The sequence below is a fragment of the Canis lupus genome, chromosome 7, assembly GCF_011100685.1.
Source record: "Canis lupus familiaris isolate Mischka breed German Shepherd chromosome 7, alternate assembly UU_Cfam_GSD_1.0, whole genome shotgun sequence".
NCBI classification, from domain to species: Eukaryota; Metazoa; Chordata; class Mammalia; order Carnivora; family Canidae; genus Canis; species Canis lupus.
The window spans coordinates 29,325,188-29,337,466 of record NC_049228.1 but is presented as its reverse complement, the minus strand read 5'-3'; the positions used below and the strand labels follow the sequence as shown (position 1 = coordinate 29,337,466).

The following is a 12,279-nucleotide window of genomic DNA, read 5'->3' as shown; positions in this document are numbered from 1 at the left end:
TTTTTTAAATAAATATCTGAATGAATGACTGATATATCATTTTGGTGTACAGAATTCAAAATTCAAACACATTTATATTTTCTACTGTATACCTATTTGTCAACTTTGAGAACTTCAATTTCAGCACATGTAAACTGTGGTTGTTCCTGCGAAGATAATCAGAAAACAACAGTTCTGGAAACTGACTACAGAAGTAACATGAGCAGCACAGATGCTTCGGGAAAGATAAAGGATAAAGTAAAACTGAAGAAGAATCATCAGGGATGCTCCTGAGTGGAGTGCCTCAGGCTAAGTGAGCAGAGGGGAGGCATACACAAGGTTGGGTCATAAAATCAAACAGGCATCACACAGCTTCATGGACAATGGGAAGCCAACAAATGACTCCTTGTGTAAGCAACATATGCCGTTTAGCAAAATCGGTGTGTCAGTATCTTGTTAGAAATGTACGCAGAAACCATCAGGAAAGTTTCTGATGAGCAGAGATGAATCTCTGCTGGTTATTGTCAAAAGTGTCAAGGTCTCGAAAGTCCAGGAAAATCTGAAGAAAGCTCTCCGTTGAAAGAAACTAAGCAGAGAACTAAATGCAATGAGTGATTCTGACCTGAATTCTTTTGCTACTAAAACATATTATTGAGACAATGGGACAGATTTGAATGGGGTTTAAAGATTAAATGGTAGCAATGTATCAATGTTAATTTCCTAACTTGGATGCTTTTAATGTAGTTATGTAGGAAAATGCCCTTTTATGTTAAAAAAATGCACACTAAAGTATTCAGAGATATGGGCATTATGTTGGCAGCTTAAACCTAAATGTTCATGAAAAAAATTTTTTTGTACTGCACTTGAACTTTTCTGTAAGTTTGAAATTATTTCAAAAGAAAAATAATTAGAATCTCTAAGGGTAGATCTGGGCATCAGTATTTTAAAAATGGTCTAGGTGATTCTGATGTGCAAGGAAGGTTGGAATCGACTGCTGTAGGTCTCCACCATCATTATTTAGAAAAAAAGTTACATACTTCTGCACAGAGTACATGAACCATAATTTATTTCACCAAACGCTTTTCCCTCTTTTTCTTCAAAATGATTTATGGAAGAGCTTTTATATGCTAGGCAAGACAGATTCTCTTCCCTGTGAGTACTCAGTCTTATGGGGACATATATATAAGCAAACAGACAATGGGCTATAATAATAATAATATAATTGCATCATTTGTCAAGCAATTACTCTGTGCTAGGCACTATGCTATCTGATATGGCAGGTACTGCTATTATCTTCATTTTATGGAATGAGGAAACCTAGCTTGATGAAATGAGTAACTTGCCCCAGGCACAGAGCTATGTCAGCTCCTGACTACACTACTATGTTAGAGGGAAGCAAAATGCTATGAAAACACACATATGAAAGGACCTCTGATGTAGACAACAGGTATTAAGAAAGCCTTCTCAGAGGAGGGACCATCAGATATAGTTTTGGACATGCATGTTATTTCTGATTTTAATTACCACAAATGTTCCTTCAGTGAACATCTGTGCAGATAACTTTCCATTTCATAGTCCTGCTGCCACCTCCTCCTTTGGCCAGCATCAAAGAATTCTGGACAAATGGGAAAAACCTCATGGCTTTCAGTATCTGTTACCATGTAGCTGTCACCAGAATATGAGGGTATGTGTTTAATAGCAGCCTTACCAGCAATGAACAGCAACACTTTAAAAATTCTTTTCACCTAATAAAAAACTAGCATTTCTTTGATTACTAGTTTAGCTATACACTTTGCCATTAATGCTTTCTTTGAAGCTCAAATTTAAGATCTTTAGAGTTACTTCCAATGAAGTGTCAGGAACATTATCAGTGAAATGATATCATAGAATATCTCACACCACAGATGCTGTCATTTATTTCTACAACCACAAAAATGCCTTTGTCACAATTAGAAGAATCCAAATAAATCAGATTCTATATTCATGCTAAGATCCATGACCTCTGAAACTTATTGTGAGTTCAATGAGGACAGGAGAAATGTCTCATTTTATTCTGAAATCCTATCACAATGTCAGCAAGTAATACATACTACAATCGTTTGCTACAAGAATAGTAAGTGCATAAAATAAATGGGGACAAAATATGAATTGAAACCATACCTTCTAAGGTCTACACTTATGACACAAATAAACTTAGCTCAGTAAACATCACATGGGGAAAAGATTAAGCAGAAGTAACATTTTCCCATTTCCCTGGCTCCTATAGGGAGCCTATTATTCCAGTGTGTTAACGACATTTCTGGTTTGTGCCTTTTGTCCTAGATTCTTGCCTGGTGGGATCTGCCTTTCAAAAAGGTCCTGGATTAGACAATACATTCTATGGTCACCCTACATCTAAAGGATGTTCTCTTGATGAATAGCAGCATAAAGTGCTTCCCTGATCACAGAGCTTGTCCATTTCACCCTGAATTTCACTCTGAAGACTTATGAACAGATAATTACTCTGGCTTCTAGGTGTTTTTATAATACTTTACCATTTAAAGCCAAGTAACAATCCACAAACAGTTAATCCCTAACTGGGAGAACATCTCTTGGTTATATTAGCATTCTTTATCCTGTTTTGCTGATAAAAGTGAGGCATGGAAAGAAAAAATGACTTATCCAAGGTCACATCAAGTATGAATCACCAGCCACATGACAGGAGGCTGCTAGAGCTCCAACTTCTGGCTTTTGATTAATTTTCTAAACCACACAGTCATTAACTTACAGTTAAATCTCCTATGCAGTTAGGCTAGAAAATGATTTAGAAAATGGGTTTGTAAACTGCAGGCAGTATTAATCCATTTCAAACTGTACAAGCAGCATCATGGGCATACCTTGATAATATTTTTTAAATTTTAAATGGGCATAAATTTCATGATTAATATTTCAGTTTCACTGAACAACAATCTGTATTCAAAGCTAGTCTACAGATCCTAAAATATCAAAAGATAAAGAGAATATTTATAAAACAGATGAAAATTTCCAATAAACATGTAATGCTTTGGGCAATTAATTAAAAAGGAAGTTACATTTTTCCATTTCATAAGTATGTCAAAATTTCATACCAGGGTGCATTGTTCAGATAAGATTACATTAACATGTAATTGCATGTTTATCACATTAACATCCTGTATTATAGCAGAAAATCTTAATGGAGTTAACAAAGTCATTGTCTATAGCAACAAAATCAAACTCTGATGGGAATAAATTTAATATAGTATGTTCAAGACCTCTATGAATAAAGACTCTACTACTTGCATAAAAGAAGAGGCATACTATAAATACAGTTGAAAATTCACAATTATAGATAAGTCAATATGAGATATTAACTTATAAACATATTATAACGTTAGTCAACGTCCCATTTGCATCTTGAGGATAAAGAACTTGGTAAACTCATGCAAAGTTCATGTGGAGGAATAAATTTAAAAGAATAACCAGGAAAATTTTTCAAAGTATAAATAAAGTACAACATTAAAAAAAGTATTTTGCTGGCATAGACCAATGGAATAAAATCAAAAGCTCAGAAACAGGCATAGATGTAGACAAGTATTTAATAAATGAGAAGTAACAATGAAAATACAGAAGGATTTAATGATGTTATGACAGCTGACTGGTCCAGACCTCACACTATATGTCAAATTCTAGGTGGATTGAATGTTTCAATGTAAGAAAATGAAAGTAAAATGTGAGGGAAGGCCTTTCTATGTATAACTTCAAAGGCAGAAAAAAATGACTGATAAATTTGACATAAAACATAGGTAATATTCTCTAAAAACATAGGCAATATTCTCTAAAATAAATAGTACTGAGGATATCAATCATCTTTCTATCATTATGCTACAATCACTTTATCGTGTGTCTTTTCAGTTCAATTCCTTTTGACATACAAAAATTAAAAAACTGTAAAAAGTTAAAAAAAAAAAACACCTCTATTTTTCTTTAAAATCTCACTGCTTTTGGCCTAGAAAGGACTTTTTAAAAACCACACCAGACTGGGGCACCTGGGTGGTTCAGTTGGTTAAGCGTCTGACTCTTGATTTTAGCTCAGGTCTTGATCTCAAGGATGTGCGTTCAAGCCCTACATTGGGCTACAATGATGGGTGTAGAGTCTACTTAAAGATAAAAAGCAGAAAAAATAAAAATAAAAAAATAAAAAATAAATAAAAAGCAGGGGTAACCCGGGTGGCTCAGCGGTTTAGAACTGCCTTCGGCCCAAGGCAAGGTCCTGGAGACCCGGGATCAAGTCCCACGTCGGGCTCCCTGGATGGGGCCTGCTTCTCCCTCTGCCTGTGTCTCTCATGAATAAATAAAATAAAATCTTTAAAAAATAATAATAATAATAAAGCAAAAAACCAAACAAGAATAATTTTCACTAATATTTTCTTTTTTAAAGATTTTATTTATTTATTCATGAGAGACACAGAGAGAGAGAGAGAGAGAGAGAGAGAAGCAGAGACACAGGCAGAGGGAGAAGCAGGCCCCATGCAGGAAGCCCGACGTGGGACTCGATCACGGGTCTCCAGGATCAGGCCCTGGGCTGAAGGTAGATGCTCAACCGCTGAGACACCCAGGCGTCCCATCACTAATATTTCCTTATAATTTTTTCATTGTTTCCTATAATGTTAATAACACAGATGAGGGTCAAAATATGGCTCTGTCCCATATGAGTGGTTTGAGGAAATTACTTAACCTGAGTTTGAATTTATTTTCCTGAAAAAATGGACATCATAATACCAACCTATCAGAGTTGCTTTGGAGAGTAAAAGAATTACTTTATACAAAGCATTTATCTATCATGCTAGAAACCAGCATACAAAGAGTCAATAAATAGTAACTATTTCTTTTAATGTTATCACACATCATATTGGACTTCTTGATTTCACGGACATATTTTTATGACTAAAAACTTATGGCAATAGTATTTCTACCTGTTTTTTAAAACAAATTTCATATTATTTAATTAATGCTGTAGCTTTTCATTTTCTAAATTATTTTTAAATGTATGCATTAAAATATTTGAATATATATATGCCAATCACAGAAATACCTTAATTCTTTGAAGACTAGTTATATGCAGCATCCTACAATGTGGTCATTTAAAGCTGCAGTCTGAAGTCTTCAGATGGCCAAATAATAGTATAATCCAAGAATATTAAAAGGTTTCTTATACACAGGAACAGCTGAGACTATGAATTTGAAATACAAATAGGATATTGAGCCTTCTTTATCTTACCTCTAAGAGGCCATCATCCGGTAGATCAGTACAGTGAACGGCATTCTGGATCTTAGTTTTACCAAAGATTGCTCTGAGGGTTCCAGGGCGTAAATGCCGGGCAATTTCCTAGAAAATACACATTTACATATAAGGTTGGTCACTCAGTATTAACAAGAAAAACACCAGTTATCTGAAACACTTGAATTACCTGTTTATGAAATCATGTATACATTGATGGCACTGACTTTTTTCTGGAAATATTGTGTATGTATGAAAACTTTGAAGAATGAAACATTTCAGTTCACTCATAAAGCTTTTTCTGTGGCCTGATATAAAGTCCAGAGGGCAACAATAATTATATCTCTTTTTAACAACAGTTTATGGAAATCACATAAAATACGAACCTAGTTCATTACTGTGAAAAACCTGAATCCAAACAACTTAATTTAAAATGAGCTAGTTTGGGATCCCTGGGTGGCGCAGCGGTTTGGCGCCTGCCTTTGGCCCAGGGCACGATCCTGGAGACCCGGGATCGAATCCCACGTCAGGCTCCCAGTGCATGGAGCCTGCTTCTCCCTCTGCCTGTGTCTCTGCCTCTCTCTCTCTCTCTGCGTGACTATCATAAATAAATAAAAAATTAAAAAAAAATTAAAAATAAATTAAAAATAAAAAATAAAATGAGCTAGTTTAATAGCACTGCTTTCAAAAGATTTTTCAAAATGTTCCAGTTGTATCAGCTTAGCACTAGCTCACATTAGGGGAAAGAATGGTTACAAATAACTCAAAACTGAGAGTAAAAGTAACAAGAGGTTAAAAAAATTAAAGATGGGGGAGTATTAATGACTTACTTATTAGTCTTTTTTTTACATTCTTTTTTTTTTAAGATTTTATTTATTTATTTATTCATGAGAGACACAGAGAGAGGCAGAGACACAGGCAGAGGGAAAAGCTGGCTCCATGCAGGGAGCCCAATGTGGGACTCGATCCCAGGACCACAGGATCACACCCTGAGCCAAAGGCAGATGCTAAACTACTGAGCCACCCAGGCATCCCGTTGAGCCACCCAGGAGTCCCCTTTTTTTAAAATTTTAAGTGAAACATTTCCAAAACTTCAAATTTTGACATATACACACAAAAAGGGTATCTAATTTTTATGATTTTTTTTAAAAGGAACAAATAACCTGTGTGCCCACTATTTAGCTGAAAAGTGCCCTGTATAGGACTTCAGCCTGACTTCATGCTATCCCACTCCAACCTCTACCCAGTGGTACCCGTTACTCTCAATTTTATTTAAAAATTCCTTTGTTTCGTTTGGTTTTCAAAACACTGTTTTTCAGATTTGTTCATGTTGTTGTGTAGTTCATTTGTTTTTATTACTATAAAATTCATATTTTATCCATTTTCCTGTTAATGGACATTCAACTAATTTTTTCTCTCCCCTCCTTGCTTTTGACATGCACACACACAATCACACACAACTCTGTGTGTAGTATGGCACTCTTATATGTAGTATGGTGCATGTATGCAAGAGTTTTGTTTGGGTTAGGGCCCAGACATACTCAGTACTGCCAAACCATTTTCTTAAGTGGCTGTAACAATTCGCCTCAATCATTAGTGCACCAAGAATTCCCACCACACACATTAAAAATCAACATTTGATATTGGCTGACTTTTTAATTCTGCTATCGTGGTGGGTGTGGAATGGTGTCTCACTCTGTTCATACTTCCCTGATTACTAAAGATGGCTAGTGTCCTTTCATACACATCCACTTTTGTGAAATGCTTATTCTTATCTTTTCTCCATGTTCCTACTGGCTTTTATTTTCATTCCTTTTGATTATTATTCTTGTATCCTGAATTCTATTTTTTGTCACTTTTTTGTGAGGCAAATATCTTTTCCCTGTCTGAAGCTTGTCTTTGGGTTTTCTTTAGTAGGATTTTTATGAACAAAATTACTAAATTTTAATGAAATTAAATTTATCAATATTCTCATTTATGATTTGTTGTTTCTGAAGGAATCATTCCCTACTCCAATACCATAAGGATACTCTTCTCTATTGTCTTCTAAAATCTTTAAGTTTTGCCTTCCACTTGAAGTTCTTGATCCATCTACAATTGACTCTTGGCTATGATGTGAGGGGGATAACCATTTTCATTTTTTCCACATGGATATTTAATTGCCCAAGCACCATTTATTGAATAGTTTCTCTCCTTCCCCACCAGTCTCCAGTGATTAGCTCTGTTATATTTAATATTTCTGTGTAGGTATGAGTCTGTTTATTGGTTTGCTGTTTGGTTCCACTGGATGTTTTGTCCATTTGTACATTTACCTTATCCTGTCTTAATTATTATAATTTTATAATTAGACTTCATCTGGTAGGGCATCTTCAACTCTAGATTTTGGTTTTGAATGCATGAAGTCTGAGTTGCCTATCAGATATTCAAGGGAAAATTTCAAATACACGGATGGGTGTGAGCCCCAAGTTCAGAGGAGTCTTCCATATTGCAAATTACAATTTGGGGACCCAAAGCATTTTTAAGGTATTTAAAGGTTTCAGTTGGATGAGACTGTGAAGGCAGTGACAGGAGATATGGGGGGTGCCATATCATTGGAAAGTCAAGGAGACAACGAGAGATGAGCAAAGGAGATGAAGAAGGAATGACTAGCTAGGTAAGAAGAAATCCAGGCAAGTGCATTCCTAGAAGACAGTGAAGAAAAATGTCAAGGACAGAGGGTCATCAGCAGTGTCCAATGCTGCTGAAAAGTCAAGTAGGGTAAAGACCAAGAACTGCAAACCTGATGTATCAATATGGTGTCAAGAATATCCTGGACAAGAGTGGTTTCAGAGGCCTGGAGATGAGCAAAACACAGATTAATGTGATTTCAGGAGAGAAAGGGAGTAGAGGAACTGGGAAAAGTGAATACAGTCAACTATTTGAAGAGTTTTGCTGCTAACATTGAGCAGTAAATGGAGAGAAGAGGAATGGGAGAGAGGTTTCTCTGGAGGAGAGTGTTATTTTTAAAATGAGAGAAATAATAGCATGTTTACATGCTGAGAGGAATGATCCAATGAAGACAAACACTGACAAAGCAGGAATAAGAGGGAATTGCTAGAGTGGAGTCACATGTAAGAGTAGGGGAGTTGGCCTTATCCAGGAGCATGGAACATCCATCTTTAGCATCAAGAATACACACGGAGTCTGCTGCAGGGAGTGGATATATACAGAGGTGGGAACTTATGGAAGCTCTCTATTTTTAATTTTTATTGAGATATAACTTACATAGGTAACATGCATTGGTTTTAAGTGCCCCATGAATTTTGTCAAATGTATAAACTCAGTAATCACCATCCTGAACAAAATATGGAACATTTCCAAAGTTCTCTCCAGAAGTTTTCTTATGATTGATTCTATTATGCAGTGAAAGGGGCAGCAGGATTGTCATCAGCTGGAGAGGAAGGCTGGGGAGGAAGTTTTTGGGATGTCAGGAGAGAAAGGAAGGTACAGAACACATTTTAAGAGAGCAAGAGAATGAATTAGAAACTGAAATGTGACTGCTGACAGCACTAAGGGCCCTCCTGTGAGGTCTTTCATTAGTGAAGGTAGTGATCACGAATGCAAAGGGAGATCATACAGGATAGCTGTGTGTTCTCCAGCCACATACAGCTGCATGGGTGCAGGCAGAGATTTGATAGAAAGTTGAATGTAATGAGGGTTAGGGCTTTACCAAAAGAAAACCACAAAACAAGAGAGGGGTAAGGGAGTTGAGAGTGTAAGCAAGGGAATGATAGTAAGGACAGGCAACAAAAATTAAACTGAGTAAGAAACTGAGGGCCTAGGGTAGGGGTGCAGGGGTGAGAGATGCTGAAAAGGTAGATCAATGGATTGGAGCTCCTAGTGGGACAGAATGAGTATTAAAATTGCCATTTGAAGAAGTGAGCTGGAAAGTTAAGGGAAAAGATACCTAAAATTGAAATTACTGGAAGTGAGTGGTGAGGGGGTGTTGGTTAACAACCCTTTTGGGGTTTGCCAGGTGTAATCTGAAACTGGCCCCTGTACTCAGAGGGCGGGAAGAAACTGAAGAAAGTTTAGTAGTGGCAGTTTTCATAAGCAAAAGGAACTTGAGTGGCAGTAAGGTGAGTGGATTCCTGCACTCACTAGCAACATCTTAAGTTCACACAGAGGCCTTAACTGGGTTCCGTCATGCATACTGTGCAGGTGTTCTCAATACCATATCATTATCTCAAGGCTGGGCCCTTGGAGCAGCCACTAGGGGCCAGAAAGGCAAGCAGAACCCACATTCCAAGGACAGGCGAGGGGACAAGGAACCTCTGATCCACTAGGTCAACTGGTGGTCATATCTTTTCAATGACCTTCTCCAACAGAGGGTTACAGTGATTTATAATGATAAATTTTAAGATGTAACCATTGCCCAGGTCACATGGAGGGCAAGCACAGTGAGGAAAGGAGGATCGCAGACTAAAGCCAAAATGCTGAGTGGATCAGCTCTGTAGATATGGCAATCACCAAGAGCTATGGCGGCTGTAGCTTGTGGTGCAAAAACGCTGAGAGGTATTCACACGTGTGATTCAATGACTTTGGCACATTTTAAAGGTGTGCATCTATTTAATTAAGTCTTCCTTTCAAGGTTGTATCAAATGTCAGTTACAAATATATTACTTAAGAAAAACATTTTGATAAATTAGAAAATAAGGGTGGCTGAATATTTTATTTCAAATTCATGACTTTTATTCTGTTCCCCCTAATTTTCCTGAGAATCAAGCACCCAATCTTACACACCTACTCTTCTCACGTGGTGGTAAGCTGCCATTCGGTGAAGATGTACTTTGTAAAATCATGAAGGTGAGTACTTATTTTCCTTTTCCTGTAATTTCAGTTAGGAGGAACATACTTGAAAAGGACTCCATTTGAGAGAACTGTTTCATAAGAACTTATCCTGTACCTACTTTATTTGGCACTCACCATTTTCATTAAAATATTGCTTTCATGTAGGTGACTTTATATGTACAACACTCGAATTCTGAAGAAGGGTGTGTGTGTGTGTATGTGTGTGGTGATGGTGGTGGTGGTAATTGGGGAGGTTGTTGTTAAGGTCTAATCATAATGTGCCATGGTGAAAGAATGTGGTCTCTTTGGTCATCCTTTGAAGGGATTTGTTGGTATTTTCTTTGCATAGTCAATTTTAGTCAGAGTCTCAAGGGTAGCTGTGAATAATGTTGTTACAAGTTGCATTTTCTGGGAAACCAACTCTGAGGCAGATTTGCATGCAGGAAGTTTACTGGGAAGTGGCCTCAGGATCTAAACTTGTGGGGAAGTAAGTTACATGGGATTGGGCAGAGGGAGTAGCTGAACTGCAATGAGTAACAACAGCAGCCTCAGATAATCCTACAGCGAACTCTAGAGCTACTATGACCCCTCAAAATCATCCTGAATTGAAGCAAACAGGTACAGCCTTGATTTCTCCAAAATGACTAGTCACTGGATATGGGCCACTCCAGGGAAGGGGCCATGACCTCAGGGGCAAGGTGACTTTCTTTAACAGGGGGCAATATCTGGAGGACTTACTGAATTACTGTCAGTTGCCAACATACAGGAGAATGGGCACTTTAGTCCTGAAGGTGAAAGGGGGATCTGAGTGGCCCTCCACAGCCTCTACTACTTATAGACATACAAACACACACAACGTATGTTGCATACACAGCATATATGACAAATATGTTGTTGCAGACTATCACAATCTGATTACCATTCTTTTTAGGTAATTAATTTTTTCTCTTTTCTGGAAAGTTTTGCATTATCTCTTTATCTAGGTATTGGTTATTTGCCAGTCATTCTGTTCCACTGGTCTATTGACTGTTGTCCAATTGAATGTGAAGAGCCACATCTTTAGTCAGCTTCTATGTCTTCCATTGTTTTCTCTCCTCCATGTCATGTCTTCTTTCCTTTGGTTATTTCTATGCAATAAATGTTGCGACTTCTGATTCTATCTTCCCTCTTTTTTTAAACTGGATCCAGGTAAGGAGTCCAAGATGGCAGAGGAGTAGGAGACCTTAGTTTTGTGTGGTCCCAGGAATTCTGCTAGATAGCTATCAAATCTGTCTAAGCACCTGCAAACTCAACCTGAGATCTAAGAAAAGAATTGCTGCAACTTTACAAATAGAAAATTGATCACTTTCAGCAGGGAACCATAGTGATGTCCCCTGTCTGATTTCTTTTTTTTTTTTTTAAGATTTTATTTATTTATTCATATGAGAGAGAGAGAGAGGCAGAGACACAGGCAGAGGGAGAAGCAGGCTCCATGCAGGAAGCCCGATGTGGGACTCGATCTCAGGTCTCCAGGATCATGCCCTGGGCTGAAGGCAGCGCTAAACTGCCGAGCCATCCGGGCTGCCCTCCCTGTCTGATTTCTAATATTGGTTTATATTTCCTCACTTTTTTCTTGGATGTTTATCAAATTTGCTTATCTTCTCAAAATATATACTCTATTATTATTTTTCATCGATCTGACATTCCTTAAATCTCTCTGAGGATACTGACTCTCTTATTTTAAAGGTTATTTGTTAGCTCTATTAATTTGCTTTCCTTAGGTATTGGTTCTGTGACAGTTCTGAGCCCATGGTGCTATCTGCCATGTTAATGCACTCATTTTACTGACATTCTCTATTTCCCCAAACCCTCTGAGCCACCTTCAATTCATTGTTCATGCTGCTATCATTTTGCACCAACAAACAGATATTATTATGCTACTCACTTGCTATGGCCTAAGGCCTAAATTCCTTAATGTGGCTCCTTCAAGATCCTCCGCATTTTGCCTAAACCTATCTTGTAGGCTTCACTCAAACTTTCCCTGAAAGCTTAAATCCCACTAACATCATTTCCTCTATGGGACTTATTTGAATTCTGCCCAGGGGAATTTTACTTTTTCCATTGTTTCAAGAGGAATTTATGCTCCTATTAAAGACCTCTGATTTGTATCTTATATGGGTTTTTTTTGTGTGTGTCTATTTTTGTAAGTTCTC

General features: G+C 37.4%; 1 protein-coding gene and 1 long non-coding RNA gene across 15 annotated transcripts in view; one reads left to right on the top strand and one right to left on the bottom strand.

Moving 5' to 3' along the window:
• NME7 (NME/NM23 family member 7) overlaps nucleotides 1-12,279 on the bottom strand; it is a 262,304-nt gene that overhangs the window by 48,688 nt on the left and 201,337 nt on the right. For 4 of the 5 annotated variants that reach the window (XR_005362112.1, XR_005362114.1, XR_005362113.1 and 1 more), the window contains exon 11: nucleotides 5,258-5,365. Coding sequence is in view for 1 of the 5 variants with exons in the window: in XM_038542605.1 (XP_038398533.1) it covers nucleotides 5,258-5,365 (108 nt within the window). In the remaining 4 variants the exon portion in view is untranslated. Of the gene's footprint in view, nucleotides 1-5,257; nucleotides 5,366-12,279 lie in introns of those variants that run through there. The other variant, XR_005362115.1, reaches the window with a different exon arrangement.
• LOC102152256 overlaps nucleotides 1-12,279 on the top strand; it is a 54,625-nt gene that overhangs the window by 38,796 nt on the left and 3,550 nt on the right. For 7 of the 10 annotated variants that reach the window (XR_005362125.1, XR_005362123.1, XR_005362121.1 and 4 more), the window contains one exon: nucleotides 10,016-10,102. This is a non-coding gene — a long non-coding RNA (uncharacterized LOC102152256). The remainder of the gene's footprint in view (nucleotides 1-10,015; nucleotides 10,103-12,279) is intronic. The other 3 variants (XR_005362127.1, XR_005362126.1, XR_005362124.1) reach the window with 1 other exon arrangement.